Source organism: Podarcis pityusensis, assembly GCF_964106645.2.
Source record: "Podarcis pityusensis genome assembly, chromosome: 7".
Taxonomy (NCBI): domain Eukaryota; kingdom Metazoa; phylum Chordata; class Lepidosauria; order Squamata; family Lacertidae; genus Podarcis; species Podarcis pityusensis.
Window position 1 is genome coordinate 66,679,592 of NC_138031.1, and position 24,534 is coordinate 66,704,125.

At 48.2% G+C, this 24,534-nt stretch overlaps 1 protein-coding gene and 1 long non-coding RNA gene across 2 annotated transcripts; both read left to right on the top strand.

Annotated features, from left to right (window-relative positions):
* The first annotated feature begins 683 nt into the window (after nucleotides 1–683).
* FOXQ1 (forkhead box Q1) lies at nucleotides 684–6,128 on the top strand. Its single transcript, XM_081014930.1, has one exon. It carries the CDS (start codon nucleotides 3,171–3,173, stop codon nucleotides 4,302–4,304), a length of 1,134 nt encoding a protein of 377 aa, XP_080871056.1. The 5' UTR covers nucleotides 684–3,170; the 3' UTR covers nucleotides 4,305–6,128.
* A 5,137-nt stretch (nucleotides 6,129–11,265) lies between these two features.
* Nucleotides 11,266–20,658, top strand: LOC308482151. The gene is made up of 3 exons (XR_013989090.1): nucleotides 11,266–11,457; nucleotides 17,896–19,637; nucleotides 20,443–20,658. It is a non-coding gene; the product is annotated as an uncharacterized lncRNA (long non-coding RNA).
* The last annotated feature ends 3,876 nt before the right edge of the window (nucleotides 20,659–24,534 follow it).

Consider the following 24,534-nt stretch of genomic DNA (forward strand, 5'->3'; position numbering starts at 1 on the left):
ACTTAAATTTAAGCATGTTTAAGTCCCGATGGAAAATGAAGGAAAGGGGAAAGGGGACTCCAAGTGCTAAGTTGTGCTTGACATGTTTAAGATTGGAGTTTCATTTTTCACAGCTGTAAGAAATGGAGAAAGCGAAAATAAATGTGGACGATTCAAATAAAAACAGAAAATGAATTGCGAGTCCAGACAAACCACAACACTCTTTTAATGAATTTTATTTTACTACATGAATACGATTTGTCAATTTAAAATATCATTATTTCACATTGGCAAAAAATGGCAGAACAGCAGTCATGTGTTCAAGCAGCTTTCATTTACAGACTGGCAGTGATAAAGTCAGTCCTGGGGACGCTCTTACACATTTGTGGCTTCCATTGTCACTTTGCTACACGGGGGGGGGGGGAGCACACCGAGTGACTTCTAAGAGCATCCTGTTTTTTTGAAATCATTGCACGGCATTTGGCTCTCCTGGCTGAAGATGGTGACTCCTACTGAACTGAAGTATTTATCAATAGCAGGTATTTATTTCACTATGTGGGATGTGGGTGGCGCTGTGGGTTAAACCACAGAGCCTAGGACTTGCTGATCAGAAGGTCGGCAGTTCGAATCCCGGCAATGGGGTGAGCTCCCGTTGCTTGGAACCTGCTCCTGCCAACCTAGCAGTTCGAAAGCACGTCAAAGTGCAAGTAGATAAATAGGTACCGCTCCGGCAGGAAGGTAAACGGTGTTTCCGTGTGCTGCTCTGGTTCGCCAGAAGCGGCTTAGTCATGCTGGCCACATGACCAGCTGTACACCAGCTCCCTCAGCCAGTAAAGCGAGATGAGCGCCGTAACCCCAGAGTCGGTCACGACTGGACCTAATGGTCAGGGGTCCCCTTTACCTTTACCTTATTTCACTTTACCCCAATCTTCCTCCAAGGGTCTCAGGCTGACATACATGGCCCTTGTCTCTCCCTCACTACATTGTCACAACGGTCTTGCAAAGAGGTCACGTGGTGAATTTCACAAACCTGGGTCTTTCCAGCTATAGCTACCATACCACACAGATATAACTTTCAGCAGGACCACAGTGGATAAAACTGCTCTCCCCATGTACACCCATGATTGGGAACAAACAATAATTTACGAATCCTATGATTATGAATATTAATTGCATCTATACCCTGTCCTTCCTTGAACTTGAGACTCATATTGCATCGCTCACCCCTCTCCCTTCACAACAACCCTGCCAGCATACTCTCCAACATTTATCAGATGAAAATAGGGATGTCCTATTCCATAATAAGAGTTTTACTATTTATACCCTGCCCATCTGACTGGGCTGCCCCAGCCACTCCAGGCAACTTCCAACATACATAAAAATGTAATGAAACATTAAACAAAAAACTTCCCTATGCAGGGCTGCCTTTAGATGACTCAGGGGTCAGGTAAGTCCACACCCTCCAACATTTCTCTGATGATAATAGGGACGTCCTAAGGAAAAGTGGGACCTTCTGGGATTAAATCAGGGGTTGTCTCCGGAAAATAGGGACAGTTGGAGGGTCTGTGTTAGGTAGTCAATCATTAACTCTCAGCCCAGGTCCACCAGAGAGTTTCAGGACTGAGTGGGCATTTGATGGACACTCTAATCGCTCTCAGTTCTAATGCATGGTTGCGAATTCAAAGTTCGGAACTCAAAACCGTAATAGGAAAGTGTTGCAATACCTTCTATAGGAGGCTGTGTGTATTTATTTACTAATTGCAAAGTAATTTCCAAAATAGGAGAGGGGGAAGCAGCATCCCGCAGCAGGTTGGACTCTGCCACCTATAAATCAATTTGCACTTTACACCTGAGAAGAGTAACCTGCTATGCAAAGTGGGAGGAGAAGGGGTGGGGCCTGACTGGGCTCCTTTCATTGGAGGAACCCCAAGGAGAGGGCGGGACTTGGCCAGAGCCAAACAAACAACCTGCCCGCCCCAGCTTTCCAACAAGCTCTCCCTGTCATCGAGGCTGTGTCTCGGGAGATGCCCACCTTTGTCTGACTTACCTTGCATCTCCACCCAGCAGCCGCTCGGAAGCCTGGCGGGGGGTAGCTCCGCCTCCTCCTCCCCAACTGGGCTGAGCGTTATAATGGGCTGGCCTGAGAGTAGTGGAGAGAGATAATGACAATGCCACTTAATGACAACAGCCGCTCGAGGGTTGCTATCGCCAGCAGACAGCTCGCAAGCGCCAGGCTCTTCAAGCGGGAGCGCCACTAACGTGGGGGAAAGGAGAGCAGAAAGACACGGATTCAGCACATCAGGTTTCCATTTTTCTTTTTTAAATCCTAACCGGAGTCAACTTGCTGCCGATCTTCCCCTGGAAGCCTATGAAGAGCTAAGAGTACACTACTAGAAAGAGAATCGCACCACCAGGATATATCGTTTAAAAAAAAGTTGACGCAAAGTTTCTTCAGTCACCTGTTACCTTCAGCTTTGCGTCCGAGACTCTCAAGATAAAATACCACTGGCTGCGGGGGAGGGGAGAGCGCGCATCTTCCTCGGAAGGATCCTCCCCCACGCGGATCAGATACTTATTTTGGGTAGAAGAGAAAAGCCTACCTTCTAGGGATCATCATTCAGGTGGTGCTCAGCAACGCATCATCCAGGACTGCCGAGAGAAAACGCTTGAAAACCAGCCGACTCCACGCGCGCTAGGAGCGCAACGCGCTGGTTTTAATTTCGAAGGAGGAGACTTGGGGTGTGGAAACAAACCCCCTTTTTGCTCACAAACTAAGGAGGGGGCAGAAAAAGACCTCACCGCTACATACCGCCCCGACACCCTTTCCCAAAGGAATTCAGGCTTCAGAAACTTCTCCCGTGGCTCTGCTTTTTTTAAGGGTTGCTAGCGTGGGAACCCCGATTTTTGCTCGCTTCCTCCAGGGAGGCGGAGACGTTGCTCTGAAGCCGCGAGACACATTCCGTGACTCCCCCGTGGAAGAAAGGGAACTGTCGCCCCTTAGGGGAGCTCCACCACCACCGCGTAAAAGGAGAGATGCACCTCAACTTTTGTTAGCGTCCCCTCTCCCCGGAGATCCGAGCCTACACCGCCCCATTGCTGCGCTCGGAAGGCCCACCGATCATCCCTGGGGAAGAAGAGACCCGTGGGCGGGGGGAGCCGAGCTGGGCCCCTTCGAGGCTGGAGGCGCCACCATGAAGCTGGAGATCTTCGCCCCTCGTTACGAGGACAAGCTCAGCAGCGACCAGGAAAGCAGCAGCGCGGCGTCGCCACTGCCTGGCGACAGCGAGCTGGGCTCCGACGGTGACTGCGCCGCCCTCAGCCCGGCCAGTGGCGTCGGGGCCTCTCCGCGCCAGGGCTCGGAGCCTTCGCCCGGCAACGCGAAAGCAGCGCCGGGGAAGCCTTACACGCGTCGCCCGAAGCCTCCCTACTCGTACATCGCGCTGATCGCCATGGCTATCCGGGACTCCGCCGGGGGGCGCCTGACTCTGGCCGAGATCAACGAGTACCTGATGGGCCGTTTCCCCTTCTTCCGCGGCGCCTACACGGGCTGGCGCAACTCCGTGCGCCACAATCTGTCGCTCAACGACTGCTTCGTCAAGGTGCTCCGCGACCCGGCCCGGCCGTGGGGCAAGGACAACTACTGGATGCTCAACCCCAGCTCCGAGTACACGTTCGCCGACGGCGTCTTCCGCAGGCGGAGGAAGCGCCTCAGCAGGCCCGGCGCCGCGGAGCCTGCCCAGGCGCACCAGCCCTCGGCCTCGCCCTCTCCAAGCGCCGACCACGAGCCCCAGCCAGCGGCGTCCGGGACAGCCACGACGACGGCCGCCGCCTCGGTCTCGCCGTCGTGCTCCTCGTCGGGCCCGAAATTCTCCAGCTCCTTCGCCATCGAGAGCATCTTGAGCCGCCCTTTCCAGCCGTCCGAGAAGCAGCAGCATCAGCAGCAGCGCCCCGCAACCCCAGCGGGAGACAGGGCGATGCTGTGGCCCGTCCCGTCGGGCTACTCTCACCTTCTGCCCCAGTCCGCCGTCTCCTTCGGGCTCCTTCCTCCTCCTCCTCCGTTCCCACCCGCGGCGGCCTCTTCTCTGTATTCCTACAGGCTGCCCGACCCGCTCCTCCTGGAGGTCTCCGCGGGGGAGGCCTCGACGTCCGGGGATCCCCAACAACTCTTCCCCCAGAGGACCTCCCTCCTCGCCGCTTCCACCGCGGCCTCGGAATCGCTGCAAGGGGTCCCGCTCGGCGTCGCTCAGCTCTACTGCCCCCTCCGGCTGCCCGGGTCGTTGCAGCAGGTCTATCGGCCTTATCCCACGGAGACCCTACCGGTGTAACCGTAGAACTAGCCAAGCCCCCTCCCTCATGAAGGGGTGACTTGAGGACAGGCGATGGGAAAGGTCTCTACGCACATTTTTATTTTATTTTTAATCCAGTGACTGAAAAGTACAAAGACTCTGTGCCTTAAGGATGGATTTCCCCTGAGACAAAAACCCAAAGTCATTCGATCTGATTTTAACCCGAACTTTCAAATGGACCAGAGTGTGTGTCTCTCCTGGCAATAGTACCCTGCTGATAGGTTTTTTGGGGGGGCATTCAACCAATTGTTTTTGTTTCCCATTCACAAGACTAGGAGGCGCGCCCAACCCGCAGATTTTAAGCCACTGTTATAGCCGTGAGTTTCCAGGGTGAACTCCTTACTCTGGTATAGTCGTTAAAGCGCAGTCCTGTCTTCTATGTTTATTCCGAAGAAAGGCTGCTCAGCGGGTCTTATTCCGAAGTGGGCGTGGCAAGGGTGGCAACTGCGATTATCCAAACCGCTTCCTCGAGAACTCTGTATACAGTACGTATGCTGCAAACTTTAGCAGGGTTGCCAACTTCTTGTTGAAGGGGGCTCCTGTGCCTTTAGCAGTCTTGATGCTTGGTCAGACTGCGGTCAAAGGCCCCAAAACTGGGCCAGTGAAAAGTTGGCAACCCTAAGAGCTCCATTGATTTCAACAGAAGCTAAATACACATGGAGGGGGGCAGAGATTAAGCCCCATTTAACTCAAAGGGTCTTGTTTTTTCGGGAGGGTAACATAGGGTTGTGGTCAATTAACCTTTACTCAGAGTAGACTCTTTGAAATGGATGGACCTAAGTTAATCATGGTAAGAGTTAGTTGACTACAACCCATCACACAGCAGGACTGCAGCCTGCGCTTCTAAGCGTACATTAAGTTAGGGATCGACCCATTGGATTTCAGGGGAACTTACTCCTGAGTAAGCAGCCAGCCGTAAGACTGAATTCCTCCGCAGCCTCTTAAGGGTAGTCCAAGCCAGCTAGTGGAGTGGGGTGGGAATGGGAATAGAATCACAGGAAGGTGGGTTGTGAACTTGCGTGGGGCGAATCACTATTGGAATATCCATCGTTCAAAAAAGAATAACTTTAAAAGCACCGCCCCGATTCTAGCGCATATTTACGCAGAGGTAAGCCTGTTTGACTTCACATCTGCGTAGCCTCTAGATGCGAGGTGCAGTGAACTGGTGAGATTCCCTGCTGGCGAGAGATCAGTCCAGAGAGATGTACAGGGAGACAGAAAAGACAAAACAGCTTTTATATTTATTTAAATGAAAGCCTCTTTCCGATGGAGGGGGGGAGGCGGCTTTGATGGAAATCGTGAACGTAGGCAATGTCTAACCGAGTCAGGGTTTCGTTCCTAAATTCTTTATACTTTTCCTCTAGTTTCCGAGTACTCCGAATACAGAAGGAAGGGCTCTTTTAAAAATGCACGTGTGAGCCTTCCCAGAATGAGCACTGCGGTTAGCCTTTCGTGGAAGAGGGAGGGGGTAACTTATTTATAACTTTTTTTATTGTTTCGGCAAATACAGGCTGCCGTCGCTTTTTATTTTTTCCAATAAAAGGACAAATTTGATATTTGGGGTGTGCCCGCGTGAGTCTGCTAAAAGTTGATTCATAATCATCACCCCCGCCCCACAAAAAAAGGGGGGGTTTCTGTGACTATCCAGAGATACCCAAGCGGAACCCTATTTTTAAAAAAATGCTGCCACCGAAAAGGAAGACTGCTTTCAGGAAATGTGTCTGTGGTGATGTGTGTGCGTGTGCGCGCGTTATGAAGCTGTGGATCCTGGTTATTTTCAAATAAAAGTTGGAATGAAAATTATCAAGTGTGTGCTGGCATCTCTGTGCATAGCTCAAGGGGGTTGTGGCGGCTTCACGGAATGCATAGGAGGCCAGGAGAGGGGGGGGAGGGGGAGAGAGAGAGAGATAAAGCGCCGGGGTGGGAAACACATTAAAAGCACCAGCAGCTGGGACCTTGTCGATAGCATCCCTGCTAGATTTGCAGACGTCCTGTTCGAAATTGACATTGGCCACCAAATATTAGACATCGCAGATGTGGAGGTACCGGGTACAGTTCCCTATCTAACCATGCCTGGTGGTGATTATAAGCGCAGGTGCAGAGGACATCAGTTTCTTAAGATTCGTCAGTCTTAAGATACACTGGGAAAAGATGCGATCTTGTCCCAGGCACCCCACTTTGTATACAGTTGGGGGGGGTTGGCCTTTGGCGGCTGCGCCAAAAGGATGGCGCTGAACATAGCTGTAGGAAGCTGTATTTGTTGCACTGTTGCCTGTAAGTAAAGGTAAAGGGACCCCTGACCATTAGGTCCAGTCGTGGCCGACTCTGGGGTTGCCGGGCTCATCTCGCTTTATTGGCTGAGGGAGCCGGCATACAACTTCCGTGTCATGTGGCCAGCAAGACTAAGCCACTTCTGGCAAACCAGAGCAGCGCAGGGAAACGCCGTTTACCTTCCCGCTGGAGTGGTACCTATTTATCTACTTGCACTTTGATGTGCTTTCGAACTGCTAGGTGAGCAGGAGCAGGGACCGAGAGCAACGGGAGCTCACCCTATCGCAGGGATTCAAACCGCCGACCTGATCGGCAAGTCCTAGGCTCTGTGGTTTAACTGCCTGTAGCTGCTCTTAAAAGACATAGATGATGATGATGATGAATAAATTTGTATACCCATCCGAAGATCCCAGGGCAGTTCACAACAGAAAAATACATAATACATAATGAAACAAAAACAAATAAATAGTTTTCACTCCCACTAACACATTTAAAAGGGCCTGGGAATGTTAATCAACCGAAAAACGGTTGAAGAGAAAAGATTTCTCCTGGTGCCTCTGTCACCCCAGTGATCGCCAGGGTTGATTCAGCTGATATGAGTGGCTAGGCGGGTGTCCCCTTCCTTCCCCTTCCCCTTCGTCACTGCTCCATGTGCTTCAGGAAGCTGCGTGGAAGAGAGTGACCATCCCAAACAGGAGTGTACCGTTCTTCGGTCAAGGATATAGGATAGCTGCTCTATGAAGGCGCCAGAAGAGCATCCCAAGGCGCCAGAAGAGCATTCCACAAACGGGGAGCCACCGCAGAAAAGGCCATTTTCGTGTTGCCCACTCTCCGGACCTCTCCAGCGGGAGGCACACGAAGAAGGGCTTCAGATAATTATTGGAGGGTGCTGGCCGGTTCAGATGGAGTGGGGGAGATGGGGGAAGGCGGCAATCCGGCCTTGTCTCTGAAAGGAGGCGTCCACACTTCCATCACAACCCCTTTCTACTCAAAGCTAAATCTGCAGTAGGCTGACTCAGTCAGCCATACACACCCAACACACTCACACACTTTTGTGTTTGAACCCGAGGTGCTTCGACGCACTACGCGTGTCCCACGGAGAACAGGGCGAAGCGACTCATTTCCCACCTAGAAGGAGTAGTAAAACTGAAGCCTCGGGGCTGCCATGGCTTGCTGAGAAGCCGGCTGCGGGCCGAGGTGCCCTAGTCCTGCTGAGTCAGCCATTGGCCGGCCAGCTGGCTTGTAGTCAAAGGCGGCGGCGGACAATTGTTGCATTCTGCCAAGCCTAGAACCATTTTTGGAAAGATCTTAGGATGCCTGACAGCGTGCATTCCTACACACGTCGACTCAGAAGCAAACGCCAGTGAGTTCAGCGGCCTTAGTTCTAAGTGTGTACAGGATTGTAGCCTCGACTTCACTCTTACTCAAAACGCAAAATATTCGACGGGGCGGGCGGAGGCGTGGACAGCGAGAGACCGCTTCGCCAGGGACAAGCCAGAGTTGAAACCTAATCCTTTTGTGCCGCCTGCCAGATTCTCCAGGAAGGTTGTCGGGGGACAATTTGTTTATGACCTCTTGGGTTCGAGGTGGTGGTGGTGTTTGCGTTTTCAGGAATGCAGTTCAGGCGGCAGGGCGGGTACCTGACCCGGGGAATGTTTTCCTGCTTAGAGTATGTGGTAAATTTAGAAAAATGTACACAGGATGGAACAGCTGAGTCCACCCACAAGCGAATTCCAACGCAGCTACTCCCCATCTACTCGGGAGTAAGTACCATTGATTTTAAAATGAAGTTTACTTTCAGGTAAATAGATTTAGGACAGCAGCCTTCGTTTTAACCGATTGAGAAAGGAGATAGTTGCCCCTGTCTTACGCTGGAGGAATTCTATTTACCTCAATAGAACGACTCCAACACTGGCTTAATTAGGAACCGGAGTTTTTATGGTTTCAGGATGCAATCCTGTACACACACATTTGGGATTAAATCTCACAGAGCTCAAATAAGTCTTGCATTGTAGAAGACGTCGATAGGATCCGGCTGTCAGTTCCAGTAATTTGACATTACCTCAGCGCCCCCACCATCACCATTAAGGCAAATCTCTAAACCAACTAGCTGGGGAACGGGAAATCTGGCCTAAAATCGATTTTTTTAAAAAAAACAAAAACAATGGGAACAGGATGGGAAAGGCAACAGAACTGCAGAAGTTGAGCAAAACGTCCTCTGCTGATTTTCTGGTTGTTACAAAGACACAACCGTCATTGATAAAGTTGCTATCTTTTGCTCGCTCGCTCCTTCACAATCGTGTTGGTTCCAAACAGCAGCAGTCCGATTCTTAAGGGCATTGTATGAAAGCAACCCTCTCTGAGTTAAGTCAGGAGTGTCCGAAGTATAAAAGCAAAGAGATACAAGCTTTGGAGTTCCTCACGTTTCTTCATCGGATTCAATCCGGCAGACAGCGGTGCCAAACCTGTGCGCTCCTTTCCCCAGCAGCCACAGTCCGCCTCCCTCAAGAGAACAGGCCACTTTTGCGTGGGCAGATTGAAAAACGACGGCCAGGTCTCAATTCGAGGCTGTGCGCCTTTATCAAGCGCAGCATCGCACAAGCTAGTGAACGAGATTACATTGTGCTCTTAGCAAGCAAACCTTCGATCTCTCATTCATTGGCAGGAGAGCTACGTAATTCCATGGAAAGGTGACTATTTCTTCGGCGCCTTTTGTTTAAAAGTTTGCCCTTGTTTTTTGAAGGCGAACGGACAAGCTGAGTGTAAATGGACCGTTTCACGGTGCCGCCTCCCTAGGGGCTTGTATGATCTACCCGAGATTCCTTTATTGCAGGGGGTTGGTCTAGATGGCCCTCGGATCCCTTCCAACTCGACAATTCTATGAAACTATGTGTCGTCTTCCCGTCTGCTTGAGGACTTCCTTCACTCGGCTGTTTGCACAACGCTAGCGAAGGAGTGGTGAAACCGTCTCTTTTTCTTTCACCGCGAGCAATAAAACAACATGTTACGATGTATGTCTATGCAAACGCAGCTTAAGGCTCTGGTGCACGAAATACGTGTCAGTCAGTTTTTCTCCTGAGATTTTATCGGGGCCCTTTGTGAGCCATGCAAAACGCGCAAAATAGGAGACGTTCCCTTCCCACAAAGCCCATTTCGCACCAAGTTCGCTTCCAGTCCAAAAATACCCATTAAACACAAGAACGAAGCCACAAGAATCTTTAGACTCGCCCAACCTTAGAAGACTATTGTTTCCATTAAAAGTGCTGTTTAGAAGCTAGACGCTGTTTTAGGCAAAACAGCCTCCCAATGCCGCCCCCCCCCCCCCGCATCTTTTCCTGGAGATGCTTTTAAGTTGGAGCCAAAATGTTTGGAGACACTTGCGGGTATCCTGTTGAAAACGAATAGCATTCTAAGGCTGCAGCCCTAAGAGAACTTACTTGAGAGCACCCCCCATTGAATTCAATGGGACTTCAATGGGGCATTGCTAGGGCTGCAGCTTGTGTCGTCCATGACACTCAAATTAGGTAGCAGCCCCTTCCCAGTTGCCGTGCCTTTAACAGCCGCGGGGCAGGCAGAAATTCAGCAGGTGATGTTTCCCCACTATATAGATCAGGGGTGCCAACTTGAATAAAATATTGGGGGCCGGCCCTGCATAATCGATCACACGATGCAGTGCAATGACACCATTTGAATGGCACTGCCCATCAACTTGGAGGGGGCCGTCAAATATTTTATGGGAGAGCCGAAGACCACCCCCCCCCCCTCGGCCCCTAAGAATTGGCTCTTGTGATATAGATGCAGCAATTGGGACAACTTCACCTGTTGAATCCAGGAGCACAAAGCCTTGTCAGGAAAAGCGTAAGCAACGCTGCACTCAGATGCTTCTTTTGCAGAGAATTCTCCCACGGGATTTTCTATAGCTATATTTATATAAAGCTGTGAACGAGGCAAAATTGCTTTAATGCCAGCTACCATGACTGAATTTGAAAGCATGTCCCATTAATTTCAATCGTCATAATGTCGAAGCGTTGAGTTTGAGTAGGCTGTTATAATCCATCTCGGCTTCTAGAGCAATCGCCTATTAAAGAAGAAAACTGTGTAAATTCGGGGAAACCTATCTGGACTGGGGTGCACTACCATCTGCCTAGTACCATAGAGTTGGAAGGGACCCTGAGGGTCATCTAGTCCAACCCCCTGCAATGCAGGAATCTTTTACCCAACGTGGGACTCGAACCCATTACCCTGAGATTAAGAGTCTCAGCCTCTATTTATTGAGCTATCCCTGTCATGTGCTTGGATTAAAACCGCACATGGCTTCACAAATCTCCAGTCCCAACTAAAACGGACAAGTCCGGGAAGAATTAAGTCCCGAGATTACTTGGAAGTAACTGCAGATGAAGCCAATGGGGTCTACACTAAGTTAGCATCCCTAGAACGTGTGAGTGGGGGAAAAACAACAGCAAATCCTTTTGCTATCTGCGGGACCTGCTTTTGAGTACACGTGTTCAGGAGGCTGCCGGGCGCAACTTGATCCCGAATGCTTAGGAGTGCAGCAATTTCACACCCCGGTCTTAAAACATAATTGTTGAGGAGTAGCACTGTTCAGAGCTGTTGGAACGGAGCTTATCTGGCTGCAAGGCGAGGGTTGTGTGTGCGCGCGCACGTGTCTCTCTCTCTCTCTCTCTCTCTCTCTCTCTCTCTCTCTCTCTGTGTGTGTGTGTGTGTGTGTGTGTGTGTGTGTGCTTAACCAAGGAAGATGGAGGAGCGAGTCTCCCTTTTCTTTCCAGCTGTAAATCAAGCCTGTCAGATGGCAGAGACGGATGGGGCGCCCAGCACCTGCCCAAACACACTCCAGCGGCAGGTAAGCAGAGAGCCAGGATACTTTTACATCGGCGGGGCTGGGTGGAAATTACCCTCTCCAGAACAGAGAAGGGTTTTGTGCGGGGAGACTTTGTCTTGCGAAGCGCTTAATAAATCAGAATGACAGAAAGGGAGGCACAGAGCCCTCCCGGAGAGCCCTGGAAGAAGCTAGCTAGGGCAGCGTTGCCCTGCGGGCACCAGACAGCTTTAGCTCCTCCTCCTCCTCCCTCCTCAAACAAACTAAACCCTGCCAATCATTCTGAATAGAAACAGTGTGCTGGGACTGAACTATGCATCCAAGTTGCCACTATGTTGTAGAAACTTATCCTTATCCTGAGTCAGTCTCGCCCTTGCTTGTACAGTGGTACCTCGGGTTACATACGCTTCAGGTTACAGACCCTGTGGCCCTCCCTCAATTCACAGATATTTAGAAAGACAGAGCCAGAGTTTAGAGTTGAGGTTTGGAGTGACAGGTAAAGGTGAAGGACCCCAGGATGGTTAAGTCCAGTCAAAGCTGATTATGGAGTTGTGTCACTCATCTTGCTTCAGGCTGAGGGAGTTGGCATTTGTCCACAGACAGCTTTCTGGGTCATGTGGCCAGCATGACTAAACTTGTGCAACAGAACACTGTGATGGAAACCAGAGCGCATGGAAACACAGTTTACCTTCCTGCCGCAGCAGTACCTATTTATCTACTTGCACTGGTGTGCTTTCAAATTGCTAGGTTGGCAGGAGCTGGGAACAGAGCAACAGGAGCTCACCCCCCATCGCACAGATTCGAACCGCCGACCTTCCGATTGGCAAACCCAAGAGGCTCAGTGGTTTAGACCACAGCAGCACCAGCATTGTACTAGAAGTACAACCGGAGGAGAAGACAGAGACAGATCAGTGCAATAAACCATACAGTGGTGCCTCGCAAGACGAAATTAATTCGTTCCGCGAGTTTTTTCGTCTAGCGAATTTTTCGTCTTGCGAAGCATGAAATCCCATAGGAATGCATTGAAATTCAATTAATGCGTTCCTATGGTCAAAAAAAGTCCAAACAAAGCCAAATTTGGTACAACAAGAGTTTATTAAGTGCTCTTTAAAGTCACACATACTGTAAAGAGCATTTCAAAAATTGAAGGAACAATAAATTAAGTTTCTAAACATGACAGAAAAACATTTAAAAATCAACAAAGTGTACAGTACATTTTCTAAGACTCTGGGGGACAACTCGAAGAAGGTTCCTCTTCCACTCTTTGCTTCTTGCTGAAGAACCTGTCCATGGTCTGCTGCTTCATCCGCCTTTTCAGCACCTCCCTGAAAGGCGACATGACCCTCGTATCAAAAGTGTTCACAAGGTCATGTGCCACGTGCTTGTCAGGGTGGTGCCGCTGTGCAAAAGCCTGCACATCCTTCCACTTCAGGCAAATGTCCCTCAGTTCTTTGGAGGACAGCCGTTCCTCAGTTGCTTCCTCCTCTTCCAGCGAGGCCTGCTCCTGAGCAGCTTCTGCCTGCAGTTCGACCAGCTCCTGGGTGGTCAGCTCGTGGTCGTGCTCCTCCACCAGCTCGCTGATGTCCTCCTCTGTGACCTCCAGACCCATGGTCCTCCCCAAGGCAACAATGTCCTGCACCACTGTTGACTCTGGTGCATCAGAGTCACTTGGTGCCACACAGTCCGGCCACAGGCTGCGCCAAGCGCAATTCAAATTTCTCTGGCTGATCCCGTTCCAGGCCGTGGTGATCATCTTCAAGCAGGTGACGATGTCGAAGTGGTCCTTCCAGAATTCCTGCAGGGTGATGGTGGTGCAATCAGTCACCTCGAAGCATCGCCTGAAAAGCTCCTTGGTGTAGAGTTTTTTGAAATTGGCGATGAGCTGCTGATCCATCGGCTGGAGCAGTGGCGTGGTGTTAGGCGGCAGGAACATGATGCTGATGAACCTGAACTCCTCCAACAAGTCCTCCTCAAGGCCTTTAGGATGAGCAGGAGCATTGTCCATCAGAAGCAAAGCCTTCAGCGGCAGGTCGTTGTCCAGCAGGTACTGTTTGACAGCAGGGCCAAAAGCAAGATTGACCCAGTCCACAAACAGCACATGTGTGACCCAAGCCTTACTGTTGGATCGCCACATGACACTCAGCTGCTCCTTGTCGACCTTGTGTTTCTTGAAGGCCCGTGGGTTCTCCGAGTGGTACACCAGCAGGGGCTTGATCTTCAGGTCGCCACTTGCATTGGCACAGAAGAGCAGGGTCAAACGGTCCTTCATGGGCTTGTGGCCAGGCAACTTGGCCTCCTCCTGTGTGATGAAAGTCCTTTTGGGCATCCTCTTCCAAAACAGCCCGGTCTCGTCGCAGTTGAAGACCTGCTGTGGAACGTAGCCCTCCGTCTTCACAGCCTCCAGGAACTCCGCTGCAAAGTCTTCAGCCGCAGGAACATCAGAACTGGCAGCCTCTCCATGCCTGACCACGCTGTGGATTCCAGATCTTGCCTTGAACCGGTCAAACCAACCTCTGCTTGCCTTGAAGATTTCTGGCTCGCCTGAGGTTCCTGGCTGTTCCCGGACGAGGTCTGCGTGCAAGGCCTTGGCCTTCTCACAAATGACGGCCTCAGTCACTGTGTCCCCTGCACGCTGCTTCTCTTCTAACCAGATGAGCAGCAACTTCTCGACCTCCTCCAGAACAGCTGGGCGGTTCTTCACAATCCTGGTGACTCCCTTGGCTGCATCAGTCGCAAGGATCTTCTCCCTCATCTTCAGGATGGTCCCGATGGTCGATGGATTCCTCCCGTACTCCCTGGCGAGGTCTGTCACATGCATTCCACCGTCGTGCTTCCGGATGATCTCCTTCTTCATTTCCAGCGTCACCTTCTCCTTCTTCCTCTCGCCGGCCTCTGCAGCAGCAGTCTTCTTGGGTCCCATGGCAGCACAGCTCCTACCTTCGCAAACTCAAAAAAAAAAAAAAAAAAAAGAATCAGTGCTTCACATCCAAAAAATTCAAAAGCACCCAGCCACCCACCACACAGAAATTCAAACCCAGAACCAAGTCCTTGAATTCCAAACACCCAACCCAAAATCCAAACCCCCCCAAAAAAGTTTTAAAAGTTTAACTTACCAAATGGCTGCAAAAGAAGTTTTGGAAAAGCTTCAAAAATCGCCAAAGTCTTCTAAAACCTCAAATGGCTGCAAAAGAAGTTTTGGAAAAGCTTCAAAAATCACCAAAGTCTTCAAAAACCTCAACTGTTCCCCCAGCCACCCACCCACCACACAGAAATTGCAAACCCCTCCCCAACTGTTGCAAACCCCTCCCCAACTGTTCCCCCAGCCCCTCCCCAACTGTTGCAAACCCCTCCCCAACTGTTACAAACCCCTCCCCAACTGTTCCCCCAGCCACCCACCACACAGAAATTCAAACCCAGAATTTTTTTTTAAAAAAAACACAACATGGCCCAATGGTCACAGAAAATCATAAAAATGCAGAAAAAACCACACAAGCTCCCAGATTTTTGCAAACCCCTCCTCAACTGTTCCCCCAGCCAGCCACCACACAGAAATTCAAATCCAGAATTTTTTTTAAAAAAAACAACAACAGCATGGCCCAATGGTCACAGAAAATCATAAAAATTCAAAAAAAAAAAACACAAAAGCTCCCAGATTCTTGCAAACCCCTCCTCAACTGTTCCCCCAGCCAGCCACCACACAGAAATTCAAATCCAGATCTTTTTTTAAAAAAAAAAACCAACATGGCCCAATGGTCACAGAAAATCATAAAAATTCAAAAAAAACCCACACAAGCTCCCAGATTCTTGCAAACATCTCCTCAACTGTTCCCCCAGCCAGCCACCACACAGAAATTCAAATCCAGAATTTTTTTTTTAAAAAAAACACAATATGGCCCAATGGTCACAAAAAATCATAAAAATTCAAAAAAAACCCACACAAGCTCCCAGATTCTTGCAAACCCCTCCTCAACACCAAGTCCTTGAATTCCAAACACCCCAACCCAAAATCCAAAAACCCCAAAAAAAGTTTTAAAAGTTTAACTTACCAAATGGCTGTAAAAGAAGTTTTGGAAAAGCTTCAAAAATCAGCAAAGTCCTCAAAAACCTCAAAAAAGGCTACCACACCGCGTGCTATGAGTTGCTCCTCAAAGTCAAGTCGCAACTGCACCTCTTCAAGCATTGCACCCTGGGTGTTAACGGTTTTACGAAAAAGGAAACAAACTTGCAAGATGTTTTCGTCTTGCGAAGCAAGCCCAAAGGGAAATTCGTCTTGCGAAGCAGCTCAAAAACCGCAAAACCCTTTCGTCTAGCGAGTTTTTCGTCTTGCGAGGCATTCGTCTTGCGGGGCACCACTGTACACCTTAATAATAATAATAATAATAATAATATTTATTACGGCCATAGGCCCATACAGATAAAAACAAGACATAAATAACAGCTTGTGCACGTGGGAAAAAACAGCCGCTAAAACACCACTGTAACAATAAAATACTATGAGATGGAATGACATACTGCGCCTTAATTAGCTTGTAGTGCTCCTTGGCAACGCTTTTGGGTAAGGACAGCGACCAGAAACCTAGCCACTTTCAGGGTCGTATGGGTATCCTTATCCTGCAAGATTTGGGCAAGGTGGAATTTTGGTGGGGTACCCTCTAGTTTCTGCATGATTGATCCCAACAAATTTGCCCATGGCACGTTGAACAAGGGGCAAGTGAACATAATGTGCTGAAGCGACTCCGGCGTCTCCTTATCACATTCGCACATGGCGGAGGCTTGGCCCTTTGAGAATCTATGTCTCAGGACATTGGAGGGAAAAACGTTAAACCTCGCTTTGGTGAAGGCCAGCCTATGGGCAACAGTCGAAAGGGAGGAGAGGTATGATGGAACGCAGTAAGTTAAAGTAATACCAATGTTCTGGGGCGAACAAACACCTCCCCCCAGCGTATAAAGACACCCAAAACTCAATTGTGCCTCATTCCAAAAGGAAACACCAAACCCTGGAACCCTTGGAATCTTGTACTGCTCAGAGATTGGGGTGGCATGCCACAATTTGCTTTTCGCCTTACATACTGACAAAGGCAAGGGTGGGGAACCTTTTGCCAATGGAGGGCCACATTCCAATCTGGGCCACATTCCAGGGGTCACATACTGGTGGCAGGCCTGACCAGAAGCTGAGAGTGAGGGGAGCAATGGATGCAAATGTTACCTTTGTACAATAGGCTAGCTTCTACAAACACACAAGTACACACACCAAGAGGCATTATCAGAGTTCAATGATACATTGCAGCTGTGCAGTGTGGGAATGTTGTGCATAGTAGGAGAGGATATATTGATTACCGGTAAATATTATCCTTCGTCACTCACGCTAATGAGACAGTAGCAGAGTACATTCCCCAGTACATTGCAGGAAGCTAGTTGGTAGATTCGTTTGAATCTCTTGAGTTAAGCAGTCCAGTCTGGCTTGTCCAGATTGGATTGTTCCTGGTAATTCCCCTTTATTCCCTCTCAAAAACAATAAAGGCACAACAGTCTTCTTTGAAAGTAATGATAAGAAGTTTACTTACATTCAGTTCACAGTTGGTTCCCTGAAGGCAGGCATCAGCTTGTAGTTACAGAAAAGAGTATGTAGGGAAATGTGCCCATGTGCTGCTGGCTGAGGGCCAGCACTCAGCAAAATACATCAAGAGAGCTTGGCGTCAAAGAGGAATATGGCTGCGTGACTGGCCCTTTTACAGGGTCTACCTGACCACACGCAAGGGGCGGATGCTCCGGACCAGGTGTGACAGGAAGTCCTCCTGACTGGACCAACATTCCCCTGTGTGTCCACTCTGGGCAAACAGGAAATGTTGTACAGTGGTACCTCAGATTAAGAACTTAATTCGTTCTGGAGGTCTGTTCTTAACCTGAAACTGATCTTAACCTGAAGCACCACTTTAGCTAATGGGGCCTCCTGCTGCCGCTGCACGATTTCTGTTCTCATCCTGAAGCAAAGTTCTTAACCTGAGGTAATATTTCTGGGTTAGCGGAGTCTGTAACCTGAAGCATATGTAACCTGAAACGTATGTAACCTGAAACGTATGTAACCTGAGGTACCACTGTACTTGACTGCTTATGTTATATCCCACATGCAGAAACACTAAAAAAGGGCTGTCGATGAGTGCAGGGTGGGGAGAATCCTGGGGGCCAAATAGAGAGGCCTGAGTGGGCACATGTGGCCCCTGGGCATGAGATTCTCCACCCCTAGGAGAAGGGATTTTATTTCTGCCATGTATGAGCTAGTGGAGGTTCCTGCACTGCAAGGGGGTTGCCCTAGATGACCCTCATGGTCCCTTCCTACTCCATCACTTAGCAGAGTGCCAGGAAAAGCCTCACCTGCTTAATTCTGTGTGCCGGGTTTCTGTTAAAAATCAGAACACATATTTTTTAAAACAGAGGCCAGACTTCTCTTTCCTCTCTCTCTAGGCGGGTGTACTGTTGCAAGAAGAAGAAGAAGAAGAAGAAGAAGAAGAAGAAGAAGAAGAAGAAGAAGAAGAAGAAGAGAAGAGTTTGGATTTGATATCCCAATTTATCACTACCGGAAGGAGTCTCAAAGCGGCTAACATTCTCCTTTTCCCTTCCTCCCCCACAACAAACACTCTGTGAGGTGAGTGGGGCTGAGAGACTTCAGAGAAGTGTGACTAGCCCAAGGTCACCCAGCGGCTGCATGTGGAGGAGCAGGGAATCAAACCTGGTTCACCAGATTATGAGTCTACCGCTCTTAACCACTACACCACACTGGCATGTGTGCAGCAGTAGCATGACAGGTAGAAATCCAACAGGTATTCATGTCTGCCTTATTTCTACCCACTATGCTGCTGTTGATTAGACAATCTGTCAATGCAACTTATTATACCATTGTTAACATACATCATGTACCCCTGGGGGGGGCGGGGAGCAGTTTAGGATGATTGTGGAGAAAGATTAAGCACCCTGTCTCCCCTTCACTCTCTTCTCTGCCCTTAACCCTCAGTTTCTGGTGCTGTTTCATCCTTTAAAACAAAACAGGCAGAGAGCTGGAGCACTGCTACAGTCACTAGGAGGTAAGATGCTGGTAGATTCAGAGGCACATGAAACCTGTTATGAACAAATGGCAAACCTCATCAGAAGTGTAATGTTCCTGGCACAGAATTCCACTAAGCAAGTCCAGGCCAATCAATGTTTCAAGCTTAAATCATATTCTATTTACAATACGTGCACAGGCAAACTTTGCAATTATGCATATAACAAAAGTCCCATAGGTATCAATGCTGGGTAAAGGGAGAAATTCCTATTCACTACTAGAAACAAGACAGCAGCTGTAATGGACTAAAAGCCTTTGAAGGCCTTTCTAGCCCAGCATCCTAGACCCAATCAGATGCCTCTCTGGGAAGTTGACAAGCAGAACAGAAGGGCAATAACACTCTCCTGTTTTTCTTCCTCAGCAATTGGTATTACAGGGACCTCTGAACCTGGAGGTACTATTTCCATTGTGACTACACTGGTACCTTGGTTCTCAAACGTAATCTGTTCCAGAAGTCCGTTCCAAAACCAAAGCGTTCCAAAACCAAGGTGAGCTTTCCCATAGAAGGTAATGCAAAATGGATTAATCTGTTCCAGACTTTTAAAAACAACCCCTAAAACAGCAATTTAGCATGAATTTTACTATCTAACGAGACCATTGATCCATAAAATGAAAGCAATAAACAATGTACTGCAGTCACACAATCAATCAGTCAGTAGCTGAACTGGGTTCCACACAGTCACAAAAACAGAACGAAAAAGCCACAAAAACAAATATGCAAAATAAATAATAAAAACTGACAGACCTCAGTGTAACACTCAAAATGGAAGTGTGGCACTCAAATCGTCAGCATAACACTCAAAATGGAAGCGTGGCACTCAAAACAGAGCACGTTTGGCTCCTGAAAAAAGTTTGCAAACCTGAACACTTACTTCCGGGTTTACAGTTTTTGGGTTCCAAGTTGTTTGAGTACCAAGGTGTTTGAGAACCAAGGTACCACTGTAATAGCCAGAGAAGCTTTATTGTACTAGCCAAAACCATGGCAAAACCGCACAGGCACTATCAAATGAAGAAATATCTATAAATCTATATATCCATATATATATAAACAGAACCTCTTCCTAAACTATCAGAATCATAAATTGCAGGCACACAGAGAAAGCGTGTTCTCATAAAGGAGAGAGCACGTGTTGCGGATGGGGCCAGACAAAACCCCCAGTTGGTAGCCAGGCCATTGATGGCAATGGGCTGGAGCAGATTGGTTGATTGTGTTACTGGGGTAAAATTGATGTTGCCAATTTAGGGGTGGGATTAATGGCGATATATAAGCAGGGTCCACAGCTTTCTCTTTCTCTTTCGCTGTGGACATCGGATCTCCCGCCCGCCCTCCCTTGTTTGGGCTTGCGCTTTGACCTTGCTCTGCCTGTCATGGGGTCGTTCGCATTGGTGCGGGGGCCCAGTAGGAATTTTTCCAATTGGCTGATTAGTGCGTGCCTTTTGGGTTTTGCCTACTGCTTAGCAAATCGTCACAACTTGTAAGGTTGGCGGTTAGGCATTGGTTAAAATTGGTTGGTGGAGGGGTATGGATTGGCTGTGCCTGCCCCTCCAATGCTGCTGCTGACGGGTATTCCGTTAAAGGAATTCTGAAGCTTACCATTCCCTTCGTCCAAACCCTGACGGCAGGGTGCGGGCCGCGTAAGCTTCAAGGAGCATGCGCGGAGTAGCTGAGGGCCTGTGTCGCAGCTCCATCTGACTCTGACCTTGTTCCTCCGGGACTGACTAGGGAGTCAGTGCTGTCCCCCAAGGCGGGAGAGGGACAGCTAGTCATAACCAATGCCTAAGCAACCACTCTCAATTTGTATGAAAATAAAGTTGTGGCCAAAATTATGCCAAAAACCTTAAACAAAAATTATGTGTGATGTCTGAGTTATTGGGGTAGGGGTTTTGGGGGACCTCAGCACGCAAATTAGGGGTCTCCACACAGCATACAGTATTTTTCTATTTAGACCTCAGAATCCCCCTTACAGCTTACTGCAATTTTATCCAGATTCTTCTTCCTAATCTGTCTTGCCGTCAGCGCAAAGAGGGCCACATTATGGGGCATTAATGTCACTGAGCAGCCATAGAACCCTCTCTGCTAGAGAGAGACAGCTTTCCTGGATAAACAAGAGATTTAGAAAGTGTCTCCTAGGCAGCGGCGTAGCGTGAGTTGTCAGCACCCGGGGCAAGGCAAGTAATTTGCGCCCCCTAACCCGGGGCAAGGCAAGTAATTTGCGCCCCCCCAACCCCTAACCTGCCGATCTGAGTCGAGTTGCTGCTGGCGCTGCCGCCCAAACCACGCCGCTTGCCCGGAGGAGGAGGGGGGCAGAGAGGCGAGGAAAATGCAACATGGCCCAGCAGCTGCAGCAGCAGCAGCGGAGGCGGGGCTGTGAGGAGGGGCTGCCTGGCACGTCCTCCGCGGCCCTGACGCGCGGGGCTGAGAGCCGCTGCCTGCCGGACGCCTTCAGCCCGGGCGCGCGCACAGCTCGTCGGTTCCACGAGACATGGGGCTCTGCTACAGCCTGCGCCCGAGGCTCTTCGGCGACTCCGGAGGCAGCGAGCGCGCCCCCCCAAATGTTGCGCCCGGTGCGGCCGGCCCCCCTGGCACCCCCCACGCTACGCCACTGCTCCTAGGTTCTGTGTATAGTGGACAATGTAATAAATAATGCTATGTCCTCCACCTGTGATTGCCCACATATAATTTGATATACCTCCCTTACTTGCCTATTTTTCTGAACTAAAAAAGGCGCATGTAACTTTTATTTATAGGAGAGCCGCTCCAGATGCCCGATAATTTTACTGATCCATTTCTGCACATTTCACAGCCCTACAATATCCTTTTAGAGGTGCAGCAACCAGAGCCATACACAGTATTTTCCAAGGGTAGTCACCTTCATGATCACAAAACCTTCAGAACCCCGCCTTTCATCTACAAAAATGCCCTCCCCCAATCTTACAAAATAATCAGATAAAAAGGACTTGCAGTTACAATAAAACAATGAATTGTAAAGTACCATTTAAAAAGCTCTTGTGAGTAGTAGAAACTGGGCCTGGCATCTAAAAACATAACTCGGATGACACCAGGAAATTTTCCCTGGGGAAATCATTCAAAAAGTCAGAAACTATCTTCCTTGCAGCCATTCACAACTTCTGAATGTAGGAATACCAATATGGGGGTATACCAGGCAGGCTCAAACAGGAGAATGTGTTTTTCAGATAACCTCATCCCAGAATTGCAGTTGTCTTGCCAAATGCAAAGTGGTTACAGTGGTACATCAGGTTAAGTACTTAATTCATTCCAGAGGTCCATTCTTAACCTGAAACTGTTCTTAACCTGAAGCACCACTTTAGCTAATGGGGCCTCCTGCTGCCCCGCCGGAGCCCGATTTCTGTTCTCATCCTGAAGCAAAGTTCTTAACCCGAGGTACTATTTCTGGGTTAGCGGAGTCTGTAACCTGAAGGGTCTGTAATCTGAAGTGAATGTAACCTGAGGTACCACTGTATTTTAAAATGAGATTCAGAAGTAATGCAAAACACAAGTGAGTGAGAAGATTAAATATTTTGTTCTAAACAGCAAGCAATATATACATACCACGCATGCGCGTCAATCTGCCATGGAAGCCCTCAAGAAGTGGTGAAGTGACCCCTCTAGGTAGACTAAAAACCCTGCCCGAAAACATCCAATTTATAGAAAGCTACCCCATGTGGCTTGCCTGACTGGCTACCAGTCATACATTACTGGCCACTTGCAGATTATTCATTAGCTACCCTCTCCCAGTGCCTCAGTTTCTCCAAACAATGTCCAACATCAAAGAAGGTAAAGGTAAAGGTACCCCTGCCCGTACGGGCCAGTCTTGACAGACTCTAGGGTTGTGCGCTCATCTCACTCTATAGGCCAGGAGCCAGCGCTGTCCGCAGACACTTCTGGGTCACGTGGCCAGCGTGATGAAGCTACTCTGGCGAGCCAGCGCAGCACACGGAACGCCGTTTACCTTCCCACTAGTAAGCGGTCCCTATTTATCTACTTGCACCCGGGGGTGCTTTCGAACTGCTAGGTTGACAGGCGCTGGGACCGAGCAACGGGAGCGCACTCCGCCGCGGGGATTCGAACCACCGACCATGCGATCGGCAAGTCCTAGGCGCTGAGGTTTTACCCACAGCGCCACCCGCATCCCAGGGGTACTCATCACTATCTCTTCCTTCCAACAGATGTAGGACATTAAAGGCTGTTCTCAGCCATCAAAGAGCTTAACAAGAGATAGGGAGGGGGAAGGAACAAGAGGCAGGAAGAGGGCAACCAAGTCAGATCACTAACTCCTCAAAATACAGATATCTTCCGGATAGATTGCCCATACACCAGTATCTTGAATTATGGCTGGAAGTCAACTAGTAGCCAACATTTAGGACAGGGTTGGGAAATCTGGATTTAAGGGTCCTGAATAACCTGGGCACTTCCATTAACCAAGTTCCTGCCCTCTCCTTGCCCCATTTCTGCAAATGAAGAAAAGGGCATCTGTACCAGAAAATAGAAAACACAAAGCAAAAGGCTATCATTAAGCAAGTACAGAACTGGAAGGTTGTTTTCATAAATCTGCCTAAGGCACAATGGAATCAAGTGTTCTTTCCCCTCAAGGAGAAGGCACTTGGAAATACTTCTCAAGAAAGAGGATTTTTGAAAAAGTGACCCTAGTGGTGTCAGAGCTAGGAGTTATTTCATTATGCAGAAGCAAACCCAGACTTGCCATCTATTGTACTCTCAAGAGATGCACTTGGAACAGCTTGGAGCTGTTGCTTCAATCTCAGCTACTTGACAAGCCTTATTATTTGTACAATAACATGCACATTTAGAAACCCTCATTTGTCATATTCACAGTTTGCTTGTATAGAGCCGTGTTTAAAACAACCTAAAAAGACTGGGTTAGATTCGGGCAAAGTTAATTATTAAATTATTTTTGTATGCCACAACTGCTGCTCGTATTTTGTTAGCTAAAAAGTGGAAAACCCAAGAATTACCAACAATAGAAGAATGGCAGATGAAGATGATGGATTTTTCGGAGCTAGCCAACCTGACCGGAAGAGTCCGCGACCAGGAGGAGGAGGAGTATCAGGAAGAATGGAATAAATTTAATGATTATTTAGTTAAATTTGTTAAGTTAAACTAACTGGAAATAGCTTGCAGATACTTAATGGGCTTAGGATTTTATTTATGTTAAGTGATGAATTAATATGTTTAATTCTATAAGGTGAAGATTTAAGAATGTTAATGTTTAAGTTAAATTTCATAAAAATTGGGATTTGGAAAACCGTTAAAAGGACCATGCAATGAAATTCAACCAAGGGGAAGCGAGGAAGTCACTTAACAAAGTTAATAACTGTAATTTTTAATAAGGCTATGATTTATGTTTGTTTTGTTTGTTTGTCTTGTGTGTTTGTTTGTTTGTTTGTTTGTTTGCTTGCTTGCTTGTTTGTTTGTTTATAATATTGTGAAAACCAATAAAATTTTTAGATTCGGGCAAAGTTAGTCGAACTCCAAGCAGCCTTGGAATAACTTGTAGCATGAAAGGCGGCATGTAAATTATTGTAATAAATTATCTTTTAAAAAAACTTTTATTGATAAATACAATACTTACAAACACAAAACAAAACACAAAACAAACTTATTATACATACATACATACATACATACATACTTACATACACCTCTCAACTTAGATTACAAAAAAAGAAAACAAACTAAACATGCAAACATAAATCTTGACTTCCCTCCTCCTATGTGTGGCTTTCTTTATTTCTTTTCTTCTTTTCGCTGTGTTATCAATATTATTTTTGACCATCTCATCTTATACCAATTTCTTCTTAATTTTTTACTCTATAAGTTTCATTCATTGCATATTGATATATTAATACCAGAACAATGTTTTTTTGATGTATTCCTTCATGCAAGCCCACTCCTTTATCAGTTTTTGGTCTGATTGTCCTCTTACCACTGCTGTAAGTCTTGCTGATTCTATGTATTTACAAAA